Here is a 24680-nt window from a genome sequence, read left to right as displayed (position 1 = left end):
AATTATATATACAAGCGAAGGTGCTGTCGCTATCGCGTTGTTAGTTCGATAGCCGGTCGCACAGGGTTTGTCGAATGATGGTCGGCACACTGATTTTGTCGGTGCCGTCGACAAGAAAGCCCGTTGCGGTGCGACAACTCGCACTCGTTGGTAATTGCATCGTTGTCGGCCTGGTATGATTTCAGTGACGCACCGTACTAAATAGTCGGTCAATTGTTGACGTGAGCGTCTTGTCGGTCTCCTATCGACCCAATGTTATCGCGCCTTAAACGAGTACGTGAAGTCAGGCACGCGCTGCCACCACCAGCAAATAAGGATCGCCGCTGCAAGGAGACTTCATCAGCAACGTGATGTTTTTAAGTGTCGCCCAAGTGCAAAGCACGGGTTTTTTGTTAAATTTGCTAGCCATCAATGAAAGGCCGCAACTACCTGCTCTAGGTGCAGTCCAAACCTGGACTGGTCGCTTTCTGTTTTAAAGTGGAGTTGCAGTCTTACGCTACACGCACATTTTCCGCACGGCAACGACGTCGAGCTACCAGTGGAGTTTCAACGCGGTACATGGCACGAGTGCTTGCAGCAACGCACATCCGAACGCTTATTTCTTTTCCTTCTTTTTTTTTTCGGGCGACTTTTTTTGCGCGCGACCCTTCCAAAATGTTTAGCGGCTATATAATCCGCTATAGGACAGGGTGCATGCGCCGTCGCGCCATGAAAAGAAGCGGATTAGCGCAGGGCGTAACGGTCCAGGTTGTAACATTTCTTTGCCGGAGTACAAAATATCGGTCTTCATGCCATCACCGTCAGATTGTCGTCGTCGTCTTCCTACTGTCATCCCACACACGCACGCTCGCGTCACAAACGCGCCTTACACAAACACGTTCGTCTACCTAAAGTAACGTTTCTCAGAACTCAAACGATGCTGCATAACCAGTTACTTGCGCAACGCTTTGCATAACATCGCCATACAATGCGTGGAATCGGCATATTTTTTTCTTTGCCCCTTTGAAGGTGAAGCTGGAGATGACAAGGTGGCCTGATGGCGACGCGATAGGCAACGACCTCATGACAACTACGGCCGCTGTCGTCGTCAGCGAATGGAAAGGACGCACGCAGCAAACTCAGTTTCACGTTTCAAACTTCTGTCGCAGTAAATAACACAACGAAAGTGGTCTCGCTGGGTGGTCGTGATCGCTCGCTTCTGAAAGAGCTGTCGCAGGGGTTAGTGGATTCAAATTTCGCGGTCGTCCCCAAACGCATTCCTTGTTTTAATTTTAAAGCGATGTTTTCTTAGACTCTTCCTCCCTCTTTGGTATTCATTTCTAACCGCTATCGTACCGTACTTAGACAACGCCGAAGAAAAGAAAATGCCAGTGATAATAACCGGATGTTTCTGTATTGACTCGTCGAAACCGAAAAACGCGCAGTTCTCCGAATTGATGAAAGAGGCCTTCGGAGTGACGCCACTGTCGAAAGATTCCATACCCAATCCGAGGTATGGAGTCTTTACGAGAGAAATCGTTAATGCAGAAGCCGTCAAATGCACATTATAATACAGTGTTCACAGGCCGATACTAAAGTGCGCTATCATGCATGCAATTTGAAGCAACGGACACATCATAATTAAAAAGCCGCAGAACACGTCCTAATTCGCAAAGTATAGCGATCTCACATTGTGCATACCATATGTGTGTGTTTAATGCATCTTTCTTACAGCTAAGAAAGCTTTGCTACATGGACAGATATCGAGGATGCGTCCTGACCAAAATCTTTAACATTTCTTGCACTGCATTGTTCATTTTAGTCCTTATTTAGAAGTTCGTTAAAAAACAATTGAAAAATAATTTTCATATCTGCCACATTATTTGCAGGCAGGACACGGCAGGACATAGCATGAAGATGGCATTGTGTCATAGACAGACGATGTGCCAGTTTTCGTGGGTAGGAGCAGAATACACTCAAATTTCCCCCCTACGACCAGTAAAATATGCCAGGTTTCAAGCAAGAGGCGCCACTAAAATCGCCTAGGGTCTTTGACGGGTAAACCGACTTGAAGTGTTCGCATTTCGACTCACTAGAATGGGGCTCGAAATATGAAAATGAACGCCATCGCATACATTCAAAGAGCGTATACCACCGAGGAAAGCGTTTCCTCCGTATGCCTCCCCGCTTGTGTGCTTCTTGGGGAAGTCTTCATCCTCTGTCGTTTCAAGTATTACAGCCCTGAATAAGAAGCAAGGTAATTTAAAAGAAAACAAGAGCAATCTCGGCTGCTATGTAGCGTCCAGCCAAGGTTGCAAGTGTCCACTTGTGCACTCGCGGTATGCATCAACGGCGGCCGCTCCTCGTTCTCGCAGGATCGGTTTTGTGGCCGCTCGGGAGGGCCACATGTCCGAAGTCCTGTCGTACGCACACGCACGGAGACTCACCCCGGTGCCAGCCCTGGCTCTTAACGTGAGTAGGGGTGCGCCGCTGGGCGCCGGCAAGCCGTTAAGAGCGTGACGCTCGTTGTGCACTGCAGTGCGTCCTGTCCATCTGCATGGTGTCGCTGGCTGACATCGGCAGCCTGATCGACTTCTTCAGCTTTGCGGCGTGGATGTTCTACGGGGCCACCATGCTGGCCCTCATCATCTTGCGCTGGACCAAGAAGGACGCGCCGAGGCCCTACAAGGTACACGCGCAGCAGCAGCACCGCATAGCACCGCCTCTGCATGCAGGAAGCACTTTTACGTGCATGTTTGCACCTGTTCAGACGCAAATCAGTTGTTACCAACCATCACAAGCACAGGAAGGAACTCTAGCGCTGCCAGCGGCAAGTAGCGCCCCTGTAGCTTTATGGTGTGCCAGGACGTGCTTCGGATGCGCGCAGGTCTTTCGTCGATATTTCGTACTCAGCTTTGAATTTGGCCTATACAACGATAACTATTAAGGGTACTTTAGCTACACTGCGTGTCCGCTGCAAAAGCACACTGTAAGCAGAAATAATCCGAGATGGGAGTAAATGACTTGTTCTCTAGCGCATTCCCAGATGCGAGGTTAATATACTCCGGTTAGGCGGAGTAAAAATTTTACTTCCCTGCTGAGCGGAGATATTGGATGGACTTATGGGAGTGTATGTTTACATCCGTCGGGGAGCTTTTGCAGGAAGCTATGGGAGTATATGTTTACATCCATCGAGGAGCTTTTGCAGAGAACTATGGGAGTATATGTTTACCTCCATCAAGGAGCTTATGCTGGGAATTATGAGAGCATATGTTCACATCCATTTAAGAGATTTCGCTGGGAACTATGGGAGTATACGTTTACATCCATCGAGGAACTTTTACAGGGAACTATAGGAATACTTTTTTACATTCGAGGGAGGTTTTTAAGGGTACCATAGAAGTATTTCTTTACATTGATCGCGGAGGTTTTACAGGAAGATATGGGATTATCTATTCACATGACTCTGCTAGTATGCAGATTTCAGAATTTTCAATATTGGTTTTCCGCACTGGGAAATACACAATATATTGGTTTCCAAGCTGGAAGATGCAAACAAAAGTAAGCGAAGTAGTGTTTTTTAGAAAATAAATTTATTGCATAAGCACATAGGCAACGAATAAATGGACGACACAAGCACAAGCTCTCCCTGGTTTTTGATTCTTTCTTGTCCATGTGTTATTTGCACAAACCACATAGTACGAATAGAAAGCAACTCATCCAGCTACAGGTTTAAGCCAACACCCTATGAAGTACATCAAAAATACACGGAAACCTCGCAACCTGCCTAAACAAGGTGCAATACAGTCATTGTGGAAATAAAATAGTCATAGCAGAGCATTCTGTGACAAACCTAGACTTTGTGGTACTACATACGGTAACGCAAAGAGTAACGAGGCCGTCATTTCTCATTAATATCGACACGCGCAAGAGTTAAAGCAGCAAAAACTGGGGAAGACGCCAAAACACTTATTGCACTTCAAAACTAAATGATTAGGAAAATGATAGTTCTGGTAGGCAGTAACAGTGCCATTTTTACAGTAACAAGCTGACAGAGTGTACTAAATAAAGCAGAGTTCACCTTTGCCTTTTCCCCATACCACCGAAAGGCAAACATGGTGGCTAAGAGAGTCATCAGGGACGGTAAATTGTTCATTGTATTGTACACCGATTTTAAGAGCGGGAGAAAGTGCGTGCCCTTAATAGCATACCCCATCACAATTCCTTGTACAGACTGACACTAGGCTGTAGTGTACACTTTGCAGCCCATGGATCAAGCCCATAAAAAAAACTTAAATTATGGGGTTTTACGTTCCAAAACCACTTTCTGATTATGAGGCACGCCGTAGTGGAGGACTCCGGAAATTTCGACCACCTGGGGTTCTTTAAGGTGCGCCTAAATCTAAGCACACGGGTGTTTTGGTATTTCGCCCCCATCGAAATGCGGCCGCCATGGCCAGGATTCGATCCCGCGACCTCGTGCTCAGCAGCCCAACACCATAGCCACTGAGCAACCACGGTGGGTATCAAGGCCTTAGCTCCGAGCATACATCACGCTTAAATTTCCTAACGCAGTAACAGTGAAAGAAAAAGCAAAGTCGGCAGATGAGCAAAAAAAAAAAGAAAGTGCCTCTGGACTCCAACTCAAGGCCGTCCAGAGGGCCCAAGAACTGGCGGAGCTTCACCACGTTCCCGTCCCGACTTGGGCGTCGCCTACGGTTTCGGCCCAAGGAGCTCCCCGCGTGCGGTCTCCAACGACTTAGACCCCTCAGGACCTCTATAAAGTTCTTGACTGACTGACTGACTGACTGACTGACTGACTGCCAGAATAATGACAACTAAGCTTCTGACACACACACACGCGTCGCTATACCACAAATGGTATTTAAACTCCCGTGGGGAGTTTCCATTCACGTGACCTGAAACTCCTTGGGGAATATAATCAGGCCATGTCGTTTCTATATTCCCTTCCTAACCAATGGGAGTGTAATGACGACATACGCCGTCTTCACTCCGTTATGACGGAGTAAATGATTGGGGCATGGGAGGTTTTGGGGCTGATAAGCCGAGAAAACTCCCATATCGGCCAATTTTTGCTTATAGTCTAACATAACGTTTATCATCAGCTTAGTTTGGAAGAAGTCGCCTGAAAACCAAAGCTCAAGCACCCTATCTTGTAGGGATTATTTTGCTCCTATTCTATTTTCATATCCGTCCCGCCGAGTCGCTGGTACCCGCTGTCGCAAGGGCGCAACTTCGTGTGAGCCAGTGAAAAAAATTGAAACTGCAATTTTTTCCAAAATACGGCAGAGGATTCAATCCCAAACCCGCGACGCATGAGCTATTGTGCGGTCGTTGTTTTTTAAGCCAATTATCCTAGACTCGGGTGACACTTGATGCTTTCGCTCAATCGCCACTCTACGTTCTTATATATGCTTTTTTAAATGTAAGTCACGGCGTATGTTCCTTGTGTTTCTGTATTTATCCAAAATTTCTTCGTTATAGCTGTATAGACAATAATCAGGATTGCCAGATCGCTCCAACCACAGGTAGCCAAATTGGCCTCCGCAGTAGCCCAAAAGTAGCCCAAATGTTTGGGTAGCCCAAAAGTAGCCAAAAAGCCTTGTCTTTTTGTGAAGTCATTTCTTAAGCATATTTAATTAATTTTCGGCAAGAATACCTACATTCTAGTTTTTCCACGCATGACCACGTATGACCTCTGCGCGCATCGTCACGGACGCCATACGGTACGGAAAACAGATGCTGCACAAGCGCAAGAAGTGCAGAAACGCAGGCATACATGCAGATTCATGATAAGGCGAATGCGGTCTTCATTGCAAATGCACAGTTTTATTTTCACAGAGCATTAAAAAATCACGAAAAGAACAACTGACAAATAGCACCGCGCGATAAACACGCTAAGCAATGGCATGCATTCAGGCGTTCAGTATCATTACTTACAGCTCATGACAGTTTCGGTTAACACCACACAATGCACTAAACGAAAAACTACAAAAAAATGCAAGACAAAGTCTAACACAATAGATGGCGGTTGGTACAAAATCTAGTACCATATATAGACATTAAAAAAGTATGCTATGATTAAGCATCATGAGCTTATTACGAAGTGGAACTGCTTGGCCCGTACAAATATCAGAGCTGAAACGGGACAAAAATTCTTGGCTCGGTTTAAAATCCTTGCAGCAGCGTCCGTTCCTGGCCAGGCCAAACTTCATGCGGAGGAGCGCTACCAATGTCTTGTTCGACATTCTATTTCGAAGGTCGGTTTTAATGAGCGAGACCTGGCCGAACATTCGTTCGACAGTAGCATTTGATACGGGCAGTGATAGCAAAGACAGGAGGGGGTTTGGAGTTGTGTAGGGAACGGATGACTGGTGGCTGTGGGCCAACGGAAGAGATATGTTCTACGTTGGCGTTGGAGCAGGGGCAACTTGAGCAGGAAAGGTCCGAGCGAATTGCCACGTAGGCGCCATGTGGCAGGCAGAAAATTCGGCAAATTTCGGTTAGGGTTGAGCTCGGTGTTCTCCCTCCGTTCTGGCGCCGAGGTCACCCGCGCGCACCGCCAACCGGAGCTTATCGCATTGCATGCTTAAAACGTAGGACGCCGAAAGCTCACACGTGGAGGCGGCAACAGTTCGCTGGCGCGCCCGGGTAGCGTTAGTGCGCGGATTCCTGAGGCCAGCTTTCTATATTAAAGTTATCAAAAGGCCGCGATCCTTGACCTTTTGGCTTGCATATGTGTTCTCTAACATAGAACTTGCAAATTTTGATTTTCTGGCAGACGCGCTCAATTTCTTTAATCTGCTGTCATCTGCATTTTTATTCCCGCGTGCTTTTCATTTGTGCTTAAGTATTCTTATTTATTTTTTTTTACACAGGAAAAAGATATATGCCCAAAAATAGCCACATAGCCAAAGGGAAAATTCTGGCGCCAAGTCGGACAAAAAAGTAGCCCAATTTGGCTATTGATAGCCCAATCTGGCAACCCTGACAATAATTACAAAGTGTGTGTGTAACCATTAAGCTCAGATGCCGTGGTATTCCAGACTCTACAGTATTAACAAACTGCGAGTTTTCGAGATTGTTGCTGTGCGTGAGACGTTTGGTAAATACATTCTCAGGGTAAAAAGTATATAATAAGCAGGATGGCAGCTTTACTGCCTTCGAACATCAATGGAAGCAAATGCGGCGACTCTTTTGCGCAGGTTCCCATCGTGATTCCGTGGATCGTATTGCTGTTGTCCATCTACTTGGTGGCGGCGCCCATCATCCAGAACCCGCAAGTGGAGTACGTCTACGCGTGCCTTTTTATCGTCTCAGGTCTCCTTTTCTACGTGCCATTCGTCCACTACAGGCTCCGGCTTGGCATCATGCGTACGTATGCCCATATGAAGCGGCTGCGCCCTAGAGTTGTAATCAGCATGCATATGCAGATGGCGAGCTCATGTCTGCGTACAGGTCTCACTGAGAGACCGTAAACTGCCTTGAGTTCGTGGGCTAATGCGTTTAGGCGTGTGTGTTTCTTTTCTCAAATTCTCTTAAATTCTCTCTCATCTTTCGAATCTGGATTGCCATGCCAAGCTTGTAGCTATGCTAACTTCTAACGTTAAAATTGAATTTCTTTTCCCTTTGTGTGCCCAATCAATAGTTTTTGTGAAAGCACCGACGTTTTATTGCCTCGGTACGAAAAATTTGGCTGGGTAGCATGACGCTGGCAACACTTTGTTCGCGACAGGTTACCGCACAATTATCGGCAGCGATAACAATTAGGCAGTTTTGGCCTTTTCGTCGAGCAATGAAACGTCGCTCACGTGGACATGAGCGAGCAGTGATCTGGCAATCATTCTCATCGTCCGTGTTTTTCGAGCAAAAAGCAAGTCTGCACGTGGACGCCATGTGCAGTGAGTACACATATCCATTGCCAATAATTAGTAGCAGAGTGCAGTCACTATAAGTAGAGTTACTTACTGTGCAGTAACTATAAGTTTAGCGTGTCCGATAGCTATAGACGTTCATGCCTGGCTCAAATGTAAATTTCTTGTTTCTTTGCCTGTTCGTTTGGTTGTTTTTACGTTTGGACGCATTGCAGGGGTTCCATAGAGGCGGTGGGGTGAGAAAAATGGAACCACGGGCACTATAACGTAAAGCTATTCCAAATGTTTATATTCCATTTCTACAGTTAGCCTTCCACAATTCGTAAAATAAATTTTGGGTCACCCCCACTTCGCCTGTCTGCCACGCGACGTCACGAAAACCGCGAAAACTCCCTTTCTCTTATGAAGTGTATACCAACTGATTATGTATGATTAGACGAAACGAAAGGAAAACATTTGTTTCCCATTCCACGCCTTTCACGCCTTTGGGCCTCCGTTATTGGTCAAAAGTTTCCGGGTGGCACCAACTGCGTCTGTCTGTCACGCGACGTCATAGAACTGCAAAAACTGACTACGTTAAAATGAAGTGTACGTATTAAAGATGCCTTAAAATGCCGAACAAAACTGAGCTTTTTTCGGAATAGACGAAGACGGCCCCGTTCCGAAAGGAATACAATATCGCTGCCCGTCGATCGCTCGGCACTGGCTACGCAGAGCTGCCGGGGCGAATGGATTTATTTGCGTGTAATAAAAATTGCTGTGGCAGTATAACATTGTCGAGCCTTTTAGACACGTATACGACATCGCTCTGCCAACTCTTTTTCGCTGAGGATACGTTTTAGCGGCATTTTTATTCTTTCGGTTGTACGCCGCCGCGATTTTCGACCAGCCACCGCAAACTAAGTAAGGGGAAGCGGGTCAATCGTAGACGCCGGCAACATACTCGTCATCCGGTGATCTACGTTCTCTGCGCTAGCTCAGCCCCATCGGAACTCTCTCCGCTTCTGCGTGTTCCTTGCCTCTTTTCAGCCAATTACGTAAGAAGAACCTGTCAAGGTATGTAGGCAATGCTGCATATCCAGGTTTTCTGGATTGATGGATGGATGCTACGAGTGCCTCGTTTGGAACAGGGCGGTGGGTTGCGCCACGAAGCTCTTATTATATTGCGAAATATCCCACCTACGTTAAAGAAGAAAAAAAAGAAAAGGAAAGAAAAAGAACCCACGATGAATTCCCATCACCAATCTTGCTGAATCCTTATTGGGAACTTTGTTTTTGTACGCCTCCGTTTTGCTTGTCGTATCCCCACTTTTCTTCCGCCATTCTTGCAATCACCTTTTACAAATCGCTATTTCGGACATGTTTACTTTATCCCTGCTTTCGCTGAACCCAAGGGCTTAGGAGGCCGGAGGCGCCTAAATCGCTCTGTCGTTTCCCTAGCTTTACCGCAGCAAGCACATGCTTCTTCCTTTTCGTATCTCGCTTTACAAGTGCGTATTCTAATTCATCCTGATTTTGCTTCGAAAAGTATAATGAGCTTCCCTTTGAGTTATCATAAATTGTTTGTTTCCTGATTTCATTTCTTTCCTCTTAAGTAGTTACTCATATATCAGGTTTCTTTTCCATTGCCGCCACCATTGAGATTATCTCAGCCTCTCCGACTTTCCGCTTGACGTTCTTTGTTGCCATGTCGCTCACCATACTGTGTGTCATACTGTGTGTCATACTGTGTGTCATACTGTGTGTCATACTGTGTGTCATATTGTGTCATACTTACTGGTAAGCTTCCTAGTTCTTTTCCTCCACTATGAATCAATGTTTTTCCTGTACAAATACCTGAACACTCTCCCGGCCCATTTACTTTCTTGCAAATTCCTCAGCCGTTCTTCATAATCAATTTTACTGGGAGCTTCCTTGACTTCAAAACTTGTCCAGCCCATATCACCCTGCACAGCTTCATTTGTAGTTTTCCCGTGAGAGCCCAATGCGAGGCGTCCCACTGACTTTTGGTTGCCATCGAGTCCTCGAGATTAAACGGACATCGCGCGGACACAGCTAAAGAGCTTCCCAAAGCCGTCGCCGAGCATTTCAACCAACGAGGTCATAACTTTGATGAACTCTACATCTTACAGTGAGATTTCCGTTCTGAACGAGAAAGAAACTACAGAGAATCATACCTTATCCATAAGTTCAAGGCATTGCAGCCAATAGGCATAAACGTTTCAAAGGGAGTTTCAGAATCTATTCGCTATGCTAAATTTCAAGCTATAGGCAACAACACTTAGTTTGGTTTCTTAGGGTAGATTTTTTTTTTCACTTTTTCTTTCCTTTTTTTCCAGCCGGCGTTTCAGACGCCGTTGACACGCCGGCTAACACGCGTGCTCTATGCGCGTGCGTTGACACGTGGTTGACAGACGGCCGGGCCCCTGGCCTCGCGCGCAGCATTTTTTTTTTATTGAAGTGAATGTTAGGAGAGGTTGGCGCCTTTATGTGGTGGCACCGGCTACTCCTTGTCACTTGGCTGACGAAACAAATTTACGCAAAAAGGGAGAATAGCGGCACTGAATATAACACTCAGTAGAACACCAGATCAATAAAAAATATACAGTCCAACAGTACATGAGTCGCAAAGTTCTGTGCATGAGTTCAGTCCACATACGCATATATGAAGTCCGATGTTTTGAACAGCCAAAACACACAACAACACTTGTAATACACTGCAAGTACAGGACAGAATTATACGTATTGCGTAAAAGTTGCGATTGCCACATAAACCAACTATGCACCACGAACAACGTTTATGTAACTCATTTAGCGTATTCGGATTATCCAATACTTAATATTTTCCCAAAATGTTGGTGTCCTCTAAAAACGTTTTCAGAGCAAGAAGCGCTCTTTTTTGAAGGCCCGCAGTTGGCCATGGGCCAAGTATCTTTTTTAGAGTGAATGGTCTTCTGTCTAATATAAACAAATTAGCTTGCAGTACCGTTCTTTGTGTATCGTATTTCGAGCACTCGAGAAGAAGATGATGCACATCTTCGTCTGGATGGCCACAAGAACACTGCGGACTAGAGACACGTTTTATTCTGTACAAGAAGTGTCTCGTAAATGCAGTACCAAGACGCAGCCGGTGTACCAAAGTTTCAAATTTTCTGTTGTTTCCGGCATTGATAAGTTTATAGATGGGTCTATTGAGTATAACTCCGAGTTTTTAGTTTGCTGGTCAAACCAGGTAGTTTTGCTGAGACAAGAAATCTGTCTCAGGATCAGACGGACTTGACTACGCAATAGGGGAAGATTGGTGGTCTCTGCGTTATTGTGCGCTCGATTCGCAGCTGCGTCCGCTGCAGTATTGCCAGGAATATTGCAGTGCCCAGGTATCTATTGAAATGCAATTACGTGGTCCATTGCGTTTGCTTTGGTAAGTTCTTTGAGCGTCTCATACAATAGCGAAGTGTTCAAAGAATTTTTCTTATTGCTCTGCAGTAATGTGAGAGCGGCTTGCGAATCGCTAAAGATAACCCATTTTTGCGAATGTCTTTCTGATGTTATGAAACGCAAAGCACACAGGATTGCAAATAGTTCTGCCATGGTGGAAGATGTCTCCCGGGATAATTTGAATGTTTGCTCTAGCGCTAAATGAGGAATGACGAATGCTGAAGTCGAGGAATTTTTATGACACGAACCATCTGTATAAACGTGGATGTACTGGGGATATAATGAGTAAATTTGGAAGAGTGCCAGTTGCTGTGCGGCTACTATGAACATGTCTCTCTTTGATATAATCCCGTCAACCGATAATTCTATTTTAGGGCATGTTAACATCCAGGAAGGGTAACTTACATCCACTTTGAATAATTCAAATCTTGGTAATAATGCTTTATGTTCTCGAACAACATCGTGAATTTTGCTTTTGTTTCTTTCGGTGAGCGCGAGGTTTAATGGATGCTTCTCGTGTTGGGTTGAGATGCGATAATTATGTCGGCATGTTTCAACCATTCGTATGACTGGAAATGGGGGGTGACGAGCTTCAGCAATTACTAAATAACTCGAGGTAGCCTGCGGAACCCCAAGACACACTCGCAGCCCCCTTGCTAGTAAACGCTGAAGACGTTCCTCAGAAGTGTGCGACAAACCATGGAGAATAGGTGCCGAGTAAGCAATTTTTTGTTTTATGAGTGCGTTATGAACTTGTAGTAGCGAAGAGACTGATCCCCCCCACGTTGTGCCTGCGAGTCGCCGAAGTACGTTTATTACTGCATTGGTCTGTTTTTCAATTGCGCGGATGTGGGAAGCCCATGTAAGTTGGCGATCAAGAATAACTCCAAGAAATTTATGCTCTTTCACGAACATCAAAGCTTGCCCGTTAAGCCTAAGTTGGAAATTAATCAACTGTCGTCTAGTGAAAGGAAGTACGGCTGTCTTTGCGTATGAAAGACTCATGCCTCTTTCTTTTAAAAAGGTGTCGATACTATCAAGGCCCTCTTGCAGCGTTGTTTGAATGTCTTGTATATTAGCACCAGAGGCCCATATGCAGATGTCATCTGCGTACAGAGAATATCGTAGACCAGACCGGAGCTTTTGTGGCAAGGCTGCCATGACACAATTGAATAAGAACGGACTGAGAACACTGCCCTGCGGAACGCCCTGCGTGATGCTGTGATAATTACTTTCTCCTTCTATTGTTTCCGTAAATAATTTTCTATCTTTCAAGAAGTTGGACACCCATCGCAGCGTTCGACCGTGTAGGCCAAGCTCTAACATACCAGCAAGGACGTGTATGTGACTTACAGTGTCGAATGCTCTTTGAATGTCTAAGAATACTGCTACTGTCACATTTCCGCAGCTTCGTTCCTGTTCGACGTATGTGGCAATATCTAATACTGCATCCATTGTACAACGATTTTGTCGAAAACCGGTCATGTGGTCGGAAAACACATGTGTGTGTTCACACCACCATTGCAGTCGACTGTCTATCATCTTCTCCATTAGTTTGGAAAAACAGCTTGTGAGACTGACGGGTCGGTAGGAGTCAAGACAAAGTGGAGTCTTTCCTGGTTTTAGCACTGGAATTACCCGAGCTAGTTTCCATGAATCCGGTAAAGTCTCTCTTATCCAGATATCATTAAATATCTCCAAAAGAGTCATTCTTCCTACTGGACCTAGGTTCTTCAACATCACATACGTAACACCATCTGGGCCTGCGGTTGTCTTTGTACGGCATGACGAAAGAGCACTTTTCAATTCATTTAATCTAAACTCACAATCAAGTTGTGGATGTTGTGACATAAAGCACGCACGAAGCTTCTGTTCTGCTAGTGTTGTCGAACTTGCAAATTCTTGGCAAGTAACCGGAATTCCTGGTCTGGATATAAGTTGACAAAATTCGTCAGCAACAGATGTTTCCGGAGTGCTTCGAGCACATTTTTTCGCTAGTTGCAAGGGCTCGAAAGGCATTCCTTTATTCTCAATTCGACAGGGTAACACACTTTCGCTAGTTGCCGCACCTACCCGCCTTACGCCCCCTCCCCTTTAGAAGAACCCCACCTATATATAGTGTGGCGAGGAAAGCATGTGTCGCCTTGAAGAAGACAAGTCCACTTGTCGAAACGTTGGCTCCTGCTTTCACCTTGTTCTCGTTTTGCTCATCGAAGATAGGTCAAGTAGTTTCTGTGGCCGACGCCAGCGCCCGGCAACTGTCAGGCGACTGCACATATAAGTGAGATGCCTAGTCATCAGTCGTTACAGGACGAGTTGGGTCTGAAATTTGAGACTCGGACTCCATCACATTAAATACAATTCACTCTGTGGTGCCATTCTTCGACGGCTGGAACTGATTCTCGCGCAATGAGAATGTGAACAAATTGTCTCATGTGCCGACTGTCACCTTCCTCGAGCTGTCAACATTCCTTAATGTTGTCCTTGGCAGTCGCACAACTCTTCAATACAAGCAAGTGGCAGGAGTTGGGCGCTAGGTCGTTGAGTATGTGGGTAGCATTTTATGTGGGTAGCATTATGTGGGTAGCGTTCGATAGCTAGTCTACATTGTAGCAATAATATAAAGGCGGAACGGCAACATAGGCAATGTGGAAAACAGACAAATACAGCGTGTATTACTGCACAATAATCATAAATAGCGGTCTTTCTTCACGCACGTAGATAACCGTGACAGGACAGTACTTAGATAGCTAACTTCAAGCACTGTATGTGTCATGCCCAAAGGCGTACCTGGATCTGTGGCCAGGAAATGTGACGTAATATTGTGAGCAGCTTCGGCCATAGCATGCTAACGGACGACACATGAGACAATTTGCATAATTCTTGTGCCCTGTATTATGCCTCAAGGTGCAAAACCAACTTGTTCATGTATCTATCTTAATACTTAAGCACATCTTGATTTGCAGCTGCTGCAGTAACTCATGATTGCGGATAGGAAAAATGCTAGGGAAATAATTGGAGGCACCTTAACGAAACCGATAGGTCAACATCAAAAGCCGTCCACGACGGCGTCTCCCGTAGACGCTATGCGATCTTCGGACGCTAAGAATGTGTGCGGACCGAAAAAAGCTTCCGACGATTGCCCTAACCCGTTTACATCGTAGCATCAAAAAGAAACAGCGGTTCCTTTTCGGGAAGCCTCTCAAAAGCCCAGAATCAAATATCGCTTGTCTCGACTAAACTCTTCGGATGATAAGTAATTTCCAGCCCACAAGCGGCTACATTTTATCAAGAACACTGATAACACCTTCGGGACAAGCTTTGTGGTGAAGTTCAGTGCGCAGGAATATTTTTTAATTCGTTTATGGTTTTGTTGGCGTCATCACTACGTCACCGCAGGAAGTTTGAAAAGGTTAAGATGAATACGCCACGCGGTGGCACTCATACGAACATACTAATCACGAACTCATGATATGCGAAGATATCCCGCCGCAGACGCCGGCCGCGACGCTCGCGTTGTCACCTCTGGCTATTGACCCTTTTCGCGGCGATCCGGTGGGCGCTGCCATGTTTGATTACGTGGCAACGCGTCCATTGCTTGCCTCAGCTGCCTCCGTTGCCTCCCTGTTTACAGTGGATGTGTATGACGCCGGTGCGCCTCAGCAAACCACTGTTTCGAGAGATACCGTAGACGGTGACTGGGTGGATGACACGAAGCTTTGCGCACAGCTTCAGAGAATATGTAAAAGCACTTTAGGAGCTGATTAAGCTATGTCCAAACGGCGCGAGCAGTGTATATGGTGCTTGTTCTAAAAGCTAGGCTGAGTATGTATCCCAAGATATCCAAACTTTCCGCTTATGAATTAAACCAGGATCAGTTGTGTTTTTCTCTTCGTTCTTTATTTGGAAATACTTTGAAACAGTGGCTTGTTATACTTATGACTCATTAAAGTTTCTCGGTGCGGTCACTATCTGATTATTTTCTGCCTAATCGCTCGCGGGTGTGCACAGTTCCGACAGATATTTTATTACTGCGTGCAAGGATTAAAACATAGCTGTTCTATACATTGCAATACATTGTAGCAAAGACGTGTTATCGCTAGTAACTCCCTTACTCTTGTGGGCCGTCGCGAAATATTCAGATTCGACTATACGTGTGCTGTCGGTGTAGTCCGTCGTGTACATATATATATATATATATATATATATATATATATATATATATATATATATATATATATATATATATATATATATATATATATATATATATATATATATATATATATATATATATTATTATTATTGCTACAATGTATTGCAATGTATAGAACAGCTGTTTTAATCCTTGCACGCAGTAATAAAATATCTGTCGGAACTGTGCACACCCGCGAGCGATTAGGCAGAAAATAATCAGATAGTATATATATATATATATATATATATATATATATATATATATATATATATATATATATAGTGTGCGCCCACATTCTTGATACGTTGGCGATAGAGTGGAGTGGGCGTAAGTTTGCGTGCCAGTTGGGGTAGGTGTGTGTAGATAACCTGCGCGAAACTTACTATGGCACTAAGTGGCGCTACTCCCTTTGTCATTTTAACGAGCCGCACTCACTGTCGCCGACTTTGCGGGGCTGAAGCCCTTTCTTTGGAAGTTAGCGCTACAAAGCTGGAGGATGAGCAAATTTCTGTATCCTAAAGGAAAGCCGTAGATCTCGAAATGCCGGTAACACGGACAGTTCTAGCAGTGGTCCGTGAACTTAGCCACACGGATTAATTCTATTCCTCAATATGCCAGTCGCTATTTTTGCAGCAAACTACTGCACACGTTTTTAAGCCACCATCCCACAATTTGCAGCATGATTGTAGCAGTGCGTCAGCGAAAACCCAGTTGCATTTCCAACAGCTGATCGCACAGAAGCACGGTAGAAGCGGTAATTGTTTCGCATTCGTGCGCAGTCGCTGAGGCCATGTGCGGCAAGCAGCCGAAAGAACCGTCTCGTTTCTCTAGAACAAAGTGCTCCGCGAAAAGGGTCAATATAGTAGATTGTGCGGATTGAACTACGAATGGCGCGCTTCTTAATTAGCAAAGCTTCCGAAGGCCCGTCGATCAAGGGGCTTTAACAATTACAGGTCCGTTGCTTGGATGGAACATGACCTATGCCCTCAATGCTGTCAAATTGCCAGGGTTAACATCCGTAAACTATGTAAAATATATTATTAATTAAGAACCATTATTATTATGTAACAACATAATGTCACACAACTTATACGCAAAGAACAACAACAATAACAACAGCAATAATAATAATAATAATAATAATAATAATAATAATAATAATAATAATAATGCTTATCATCCATCGCAACCCGCCGTGGTTGCTCAGTGGCTATGGTGTTAGGCTGCTGAGCACGAGGTCGCGGGATCGAATCCCGGCCTCGGCGGCCGCATTTCGATGGGGGCGAAATGCGAAAACACCCGTGTATTTAGATTTAGGTGCACGTTAAAGAACCCCAGGTGGTCGAAATTTCCGGAGTCCTCCACTACGGCGTGCCTCATAATCAGAAAGTGGTTTTGGCACGTAAAACCCCATAATTTAATTTTTTTAATCATCCATCGCAGTGTAAGTGCTGCCCTCAGAGGCAGCGTACAAGGGACAAGAACCACCTCTGTACAAAGCTGCCTGCAGCAGCTGTCAGAGAAAGAAATTACAAATAGCAGTAACGAATTTGACGAATCTCAACGAAGTGCGCTCGCTGTGTATTACAACAATCATGCAGAGCAAATGATGACGTCCGTAATAAAATGTACATTGCTCTTTTTTTTTATCCATTTGCAGGGAAATTCACGATCCTTGTACAATTGGTGCTCAACGTAGTGCCCACAACGTACAAAGACACAACCCAGGATTAGGCTACGACGGCATCGTCCCACGTGGACGAAGGGTCCCTACCCTGCACAGTTCTCCCGATACAAGCACGAGGCGGTCGGCGGCAGAGGGCAGACGTCGACTGTGTGGATGGACGAGCACAGGACGTTAGGGGGCAGGGGACGATGACTCCGCACGCGCGGCTGTCAGACAGGGCGCGCCTGCAATGGACTCTTCCGAATGGACTCGTCTTCTGCTAACCGGTGACGTTGGCAGTGCTCAGACATGCATTTTGTCTCAAAGACATAAATGAGCAAGCAGCTATCCCGTAGGCCTTCAGCGAGAAAGATATATATCGCCTCCCACCCCCCACCATTGTCCTCTTATTTTTCCACATACCCCTTTATATATTACCGTGCACGTCATGTGACGTACGAAGCAATCGTGATGGGCAGCCTGCGCCGAGCAGGTTTTTGTACAACTTTACAGAACGGAGTCCTTTGAAAGGACCGTCCTTTCTGCGCTAGTTGCTCTTTTTTACACTTTGTGAAGAAAAAAGGAAGCGAGAGAATTAAGCGACTGCCAGCTGGACTGAATTAAAATTATGGCCCTCTTTTACAGGTGTTTGATTTTGCTTTCTTTCTTTTCTACCTTTCTTACGTTGCTCTCAATCGCCACGAGATCCATCCGAGTTGTCACCGGCTTTCGAAGTGACACTTCGGAGAATTAAAGTTACGGTGGACAAAAAGCTTGTAGCGCACTAAGTGACCTGTTTTGAACATTACACCGTCGATCACTTTCCTCACATTGCCTCGTTGAGGCCAGTTAAAGTCGAAAAGCACGAAAGAAACCATTCAAACTTCGTCATGGCAAGCTGCTTATAGGAAATAAGACGTACATATACCCGCCGTGGTTGCTTAGTGTTTAGGCTGTTGGGTTGCTAAGCAAAAGGTCGCGGGATCGATTCCCGGCCACGGTGGCCACATTTCGATGAGGGCGAAATGTTAAAACACCCGTGTACTTAGATTTAGGTGCTCGTGAAAGAGCCCCAGGTGGTCCAAATTATTCCTGAGTCCCCCACTACGGCGTGCCTCATAATGAAACCGTGGTTTGTCACCCCATTCAATAAGATTTTTTAACGTGCGTATACTACCATATAGGGTCGTTTATGTATATCTAGTTTTTAGTATTTGAATGACCTTTTTGGAACTGTAGTTCCGAAATGTGATTAAATCACCAGTTTACTAGCCTCCAGCCGCCTAAATAACCGTCTAAGGCACCTTACACTTATTGCACAAATGTTCGAAGTATTCGCAAATTTGAAACCCTTCAGAGCCTGCTTATTACAACAGAATCAAATATTGCCCTTCTTAGTGAATCTTGTCTCAACCTATCGATTGGTTACGCGGTAATTCTGTAACTTTGTCCAAACTTCTTTATGTTCCGATGTGACTGAATCCATAAAAGTGTGGCGGTGGGCTAACAGGAGCTCACGAAAGTCTTCGGTCCGCTGAAATAAAGGCAGCTGCGTCTCTAGAAATCGTTTTACAGCGAAGCTGCATATGGCTAGCCCATTCTTTCGCCCGTCTGTCGCCTGTACGCCGAAAACTCCTCGGGCGCAACCCCGAGCGCATGCGCGAAAACAAAGGAGGAAGGCGCGCGATTGGTTGCGCCAGTAGTGATGTCGTTGCTCTGCGTCGCAGCCGAGCGCCCACGCAGCAGTTTCTTTCCAGCTCCGAAATGGGTAGGTCACGCGGCATGCGTACTCCTGAGGAGCAGGGAGCTCCTCAGGAGAACCGGGAATGAGCTCGTCTACGCTGTGCCGATTCTGCAGCCCGGGCACAACAGGCTCGTGCAGCCTAGCGCAAGCAGCGATTGCATACCGAGGATCCGACAGCCTATCAAGCCATCGTTTAACTGACCGTCGGGTTTAACCCAGGGATAAATACCGGGGCCGCACGATCAGCTTCGCTGGTTAACCATCTGTAGGAAGTGCTTTGGCGGTGATTTTTTTTAATTGTAAGCAACATTTTCCGCGCGGCCGTTGTTGTCGGTATATTTACTCGATCGCCTAATGCTGCCTTCACTTTCGCGGCTGAATTTCATGAGGTAGTTCGTCCCGTGACAGCGCAGTATCCCCGATCCCATATTTCATTGTTCGGAGATTTTGAACGCTCCTGCCATCAGTTGGTTCAACACAGCTCAATCTGTGACAAAGAACAGCATCAAAAATGGTTTTATTAACACGTGTATTACGTTGGGCCTAACACAAATAGTCAGTAGTCCCACACGGCACAATAAAATAATTATCTATAACATACTAGAGGTTATCCTTATTTGTCATCCCTATATGTCTTCGCCACTGACACATTAGCCTGGCTCTAATGATTCAATCAGCTTTTCTTCATGCCTCAATTCATTCATGATTGAGTGCGTAAACGCGACTGAACGAGGGCGTACAATGAAACAGACACACAGAGACAGTGATATTTTCAACTATAGATTTTATTTTCGCACGCATCGATAAATGTACCCCGTAAGAACGGAAACAAACGAGACAGCAAGAATAGAACATTCATTGGTGCATGTCGATGAACCGTACACGTGTGCAACGCATGGTCCGGTTTATTGACATGCACCGCTGAATGTCCTTTTTTGCTGCGTCATTTGTTTCCGCTCGTACGCCGTACATTTATCGATGCGTGCAAAAATAAAATCTATGGTTGCAAGTAGCACTGTCTCCGTGTATCTGTTTCTTTCTACGTCCTCGTTCAGTCGCGCTTACACACTCTATCATGGATTCGAACCCGCTAGCCTGCCAACGCATTTTAACCAAGCTCATTTCATTACAATGTCCCTGCCCCCACTGAAAGAAATAGTAGGCGACCCTAACCTTTGACTTAGGAGTCTCTTAGTGGCACTCCCACCTCGGTGTTAGTGTTATTTAGGCTAACCGAACGAACGTCTTTCCCCTGGCACGATCGATATGCAGGCGAGGAGGAAGCGCAGCACGCGCCACCTGGCGGGGCGTAGCCCCCTAGCGAGCGATGCACGAAGCGCACCATATGCGCCTTGTGCGGTGCTGACGTCAGAGCATGTTACGAGCGAGCCAGCGAGCACGTGCGCGCCGGGGAAGGAGAAGCGACAGAGGAGGGAATGACGTCATATCCGCTCTGCTAGGTAGATGTTCAGTCTATGCGAGGCAGCTGTCTTCCATTAATTAGCCGGTTAAATGTGCCACCATCTTGTGTGTGACGTCATTAACGACGTCCTTACTTTCGCTTTCTACTTCCGGGTTTTCAGGAATTTCGCCAAAGTCATGCTCACGTGGCGGGTCTCTAAAAGTCTACGACTCTGTGCTTTGGTGTACTGTAGCCATGTAGCCATGTATACATGGGAGCCATGTAGTGGACAGCATTCATAGAGCCCCGCGGTGGAAGAAGAGGAGACTAGACTAGCGCCATCCGGCATATAGGCTCGACGATGCTAGCGGCGATATCAACGCAGTCACTTGATAAATAAATGGCAATTTATTTATTTATTTATTTATTTGCTTCGTCGCAGTACAGTGTAACAGGAGGCGGAGGGAAAAGCCGTTCAAATGACGGCTTGAGCGATCCTCCGCCCCCTTTGTGGGCCTTCTGTTCCTACACAGTGATTTCTATTGAATTATAATTATTCAGACAATTCAGTGACTCAAGTTGTAAATAAACTTATGCTCTGATATCATATCTATAATGAAACCCGTGAATTTTGTACTGTACTATTTTTTTTCTATCTTTTTTTTATACAAATACATGCATACCACTTTACTGACATGAATAACAAATGCGCGGAATTTTCCAGCTGGTTTCTCACTAGCTTTTCTCAACGATCTGTTGAAACTAATTGGCTTGTTTTAACTAAACAAAACGCGTAACATGATTAAAACACATGCACCTACTATCACCGCAACTGAAAAACACTCATCTCCTTGATCCAGCGTGGTGCGCCTCATGATCAAATCGTGGTTCTGGCACGTAAAACCCAAGCATTCATTCATTCATTCATTGGTCCAACGCGACACTGAAGCTCCGTAACGTATAAAGACAACACTTAACCGAACAGCTAAACGTTGCAACGCCAAGTGCGCGTGGCATAAGTATGACATTGCTGAAAAAAAAAAAAACGTACGAAACTCATGCAAACCAAGCAAAGGGCTGCTTTTTTTTTGTCTACCCTATCAAAAATTCTATACGAAATAAAACGCGAAGCTTTCTCAACCACTATCACTGTACGACGAAGAAACTAATATTTCCGATGATGAAACCGCCGAGCAGTTTACCGGCGACTTCCGTATTTACTGACGAAACCGATGCGAACTTCCTGAATTCCCATGTTACAGTTATCACACCATGCCCGCGATCACTTTCATTTCTCACAATATCAGGAAATGCATTGATTCGTTGAAACTCTCATCTTCGCATGGCTTCGACGGCATCGATAAAGAAACATTAACAACACTAAATACATTACTAGCGAGATCTCATATTTTTCACAGTCTCCTTCACCAGGTGTGGTGCTGGATGGTTGGAAGGTGGGTGAGGTTTTTCTAGTGCCGAAGTCTCCCATACTTATACAGGAGTTACCCGCCAACTTCTACAACTTGCGTCGGTTCAACATTATTGTAATGTGTATTTTACTTCCTCGTAGCTAAATTTATAACCTCTGTCAATTTCTTGCACCCTTACAAGCATGGCTTCCGTAAGCATCTATCTGTGATATACATCTATCCGTGAAACATCTATCTTGTGATACAGCTTTGGTAGCTCTATTTAACGACATACCGGTAGGTGTAACCTTGATCCAAACATTTTACTTGATGCCCTGTGTTTTATATCTTGAGAAACTTTGACAAAGTTCCGCATCAAAGGCTTCGTCTAAAACATTCTTGCTTACACTTCAACCCTCTTGTTTTAGACTGGATATGTAATTTCTAGACAGTAGTTCGCGTGTGTAATCATTCCTCATCAAGGAGTCCAGTTGTCTCTGAAGTGCCCCAATATACGGTTCTGGGGCTACTTCTCTCCCTTCTATAAATGATTTTCCCACTTATCTCTCATCTAACGTTCGCATATTAGCTGGCAACTGTGTGATTTATCGCCCAATTATTAATAGGAAATATAATGGCACATTAATGAGGGAAAATCAGACATCCACCCGTTCGTGACACATATAATGACACATTACAAGATGTTCTTGACAAAGATACCACTTGGTGCAACTTGTGGCTAATGTAACTGAACACTAAAAAAAGCATTATTGGTACCTTTTCATCGAGGGAAACATCCCCATCCTCCGAATTATATTCCCTGCAACTGCGAATTGCAATAAATAAATAAATAAATAAATAAACTTTATGGTTTCTGATACATATAACGACGTGTTATTATTATACAGGCAGGACCCCTGAGCCCTCTGTGAAATCATGCAAGTATTTCTTGGCGCTATTCTTTCAAATAACATTTCTCGGTTTTCTCATGTTATAAGCATTACTAACGAAGCCAATCGTACCGATGGTTACTTCCGCCACAATTTGAGCTTTGCTCCCCCCTTTTAAGATTACTAACTTATCTAACGTTCGTCGGCCCGAAAGTCGCAATGCGCATACTCTGTTTGGGACCGGCACCAATCTGCCTTTTCTAAAACTCTAGAAGCAGTTCAAAGCCACTGCAGCTCGTTTTATTTATTCTGTTTGTTTATGTTAGCCTTCTTCAACCGAAGTAGAAAGCAGGCTTTTCTAAACTAGATGTAAGTCGTCATGTTTTTACACTGTATCACAAATGTTATCGTTATTACAGCGGAGCTGTGTATGGCTAGGATCCCGGTGTTTTTTGCGTCCGTCGCGTCGACAGAAAACCAAGGTGGGCCGACCCCGGTGGCAGGGCAGGACCAGGAGCAATGGCTCATACCCCCGTAAAGCAGGCTAGAACGCGTTAGCTCAGGCCGACCTCTCTGCCTTCATTCAAATAAATTATCTCTCTCTCTCTCCCCCCGTAAGGCAGAGGCATGAAGCACACATGCATCACAGCTTTCGTTTCAATACGAAACGAATTTCAACACGAAATCAAGCCACATTATTGATGACGAGAGAACGGGAGCGCGCGCACATCCTCGTGGTTCAACGTATGTTGCCGCCTATGCCTCGCCAGTGGACGTTGTCGGAGAGTTTAACGTAGCCATCACAAAAGAGGAAACAAAGCAGTGGTTCACCCACTTCCTCGAAGAGTTTGGCCTTGTTAACTCCGACAATCCGAGTCAACCGGCTATCGTACAGGGATCACGCATCGATTTAGCTGCAGCTTCGCTGACCAACCACCTCCACAGGAGTGGATTGGCGGTGATTTTTTCCCCCAGTATTTAAGTCATTGTCCCAGCGTACACTCTATCTTCCCGTATAAGCCACGAAACAACTGTGTACCCTGCTCCTGCTCCTGCTCCGACTTCTTTCACGCTGGGAGAAACACTTTTATGTAGCACGAATCGAGCAACAGAAGGCTGTATCGGGAGTTTTTCATGTTGCCCTACAATTTTCTCATAGACAATTTTCATCTAAATATAATATTTGGGAAGTTGATTAATTAATTATGACATATTATCGAATTAGGTGGAATGAAAAAACAATAATCTGAGTATCTCCAAGCCATGGCAAACAAGATTAACTTAGTTCTGTCCAGCTATGTGGCATTGGCACATTTTTAATGTTTGGCTCAACTTACCTGGGGACTCCTTCTAGAACCAATTCACACGTATGTTATCCCTTTTTTGTACGCTTTTTCGATGGGTGTAGATCATATAAGCATAACGTAGAGATTGTCGTATATTTTACTTATGCGTCGTTCTTGGAGGAGCCTCTCGTCCAAGTAGTAATACTATTAAAAGACTTAGATTGGCTAGTTGGTTGCTGGCTTGATGGAACATGGTCATAACGGCGCGTTTTGAGGACAGGAGACAGAAATAATGCACACAGGATAGTCACCGATGTTACACAAGCAGAATTTGCTGTGCAGAAACATGAGAAACAACATTGCCACAGCGCACTTTGTCAGCACAAAAACAGATCACCATGTCTCACTTCACTACTGAAAGTCCTGATCTGCGCAAGATTAAAGACACATTTTTAACCACGCTATAACACATTCTATGCTCTTTATATCCGCGGACTTCGATACTTATTGTGCAAATATATCTATTCTTGTCTTGGTAAATTAAGTGACGCAGTGCTAGTGCAACCTTCTCCTTCTTTTTTTATACAAAATGCCTCAAACAATTCCCTCTCTTTTCGAGCCTTGAAACGTCCGAGTATACGAGTGTCTCTTTACACTGGAGTACATGGGCACCTTTTGCAATGGTCAGCCAAGTGACCCCACTATGAAAGCCTGTACGTTTGCTCGATGCCCCCTCAAACGCTCATTAACACAACGACCAGCCTGGCCGACGT

The 24680-nt window shown here is 45.1% G+C and overlaps 1 protein-coding gene across 1 annotated transcript in view; it reads left to right on the top strand.

Moving 5' to 3' along the window:
- The window catches only part of sbm (L-type amino acid transporter sobremesa), a 136023-nt gene extending 118205 nt beyond the window's left edge, over nt 1–17818 (top strand). The window contains exons 10-13 of the mRNA XM_065442614.1: nt 2355–2451; nt 2519–2668; nt 7206–7374; nt 17171–17818. Coding sequence (XP_065298686.1) covers nt 2355–2451; nt 2519–2668; nt 7206–7374; nt 17171–17244 — 490 coding nt within the window. The 3' untranslated portion in view covers nt 17245–17818. The remainder of the gene's footprint in view (nt 1–2354; nt 2452–2518; nt 2669–7205; nt 7375–17170) is intronic.
- Nucleotides 17819–24680: the final 6862 nt, after the last annotated feature.

Source organism: Dermacentor albipictus, chromosome 1 (genome assembly GCF_038994185.2).
Source record: "Dermacentor albipictus isolate Rhodes 1998 colony chromosome 1, USDA_Dalb.pri_finalv2, whole genome shotgun sequence".
Taxonomy (NCBI): domain Eukaryota; kingdom Metazoa; phylum Arthropoda; class Arachnida; order Ixodida; family Ixodidae; genus Dermacentor; species Dermacentor albipictus.
Note: the sequence above shows the minus strand (reverse complement) of the source record. Positions and strands in the feature narration are given on the sequence as shown.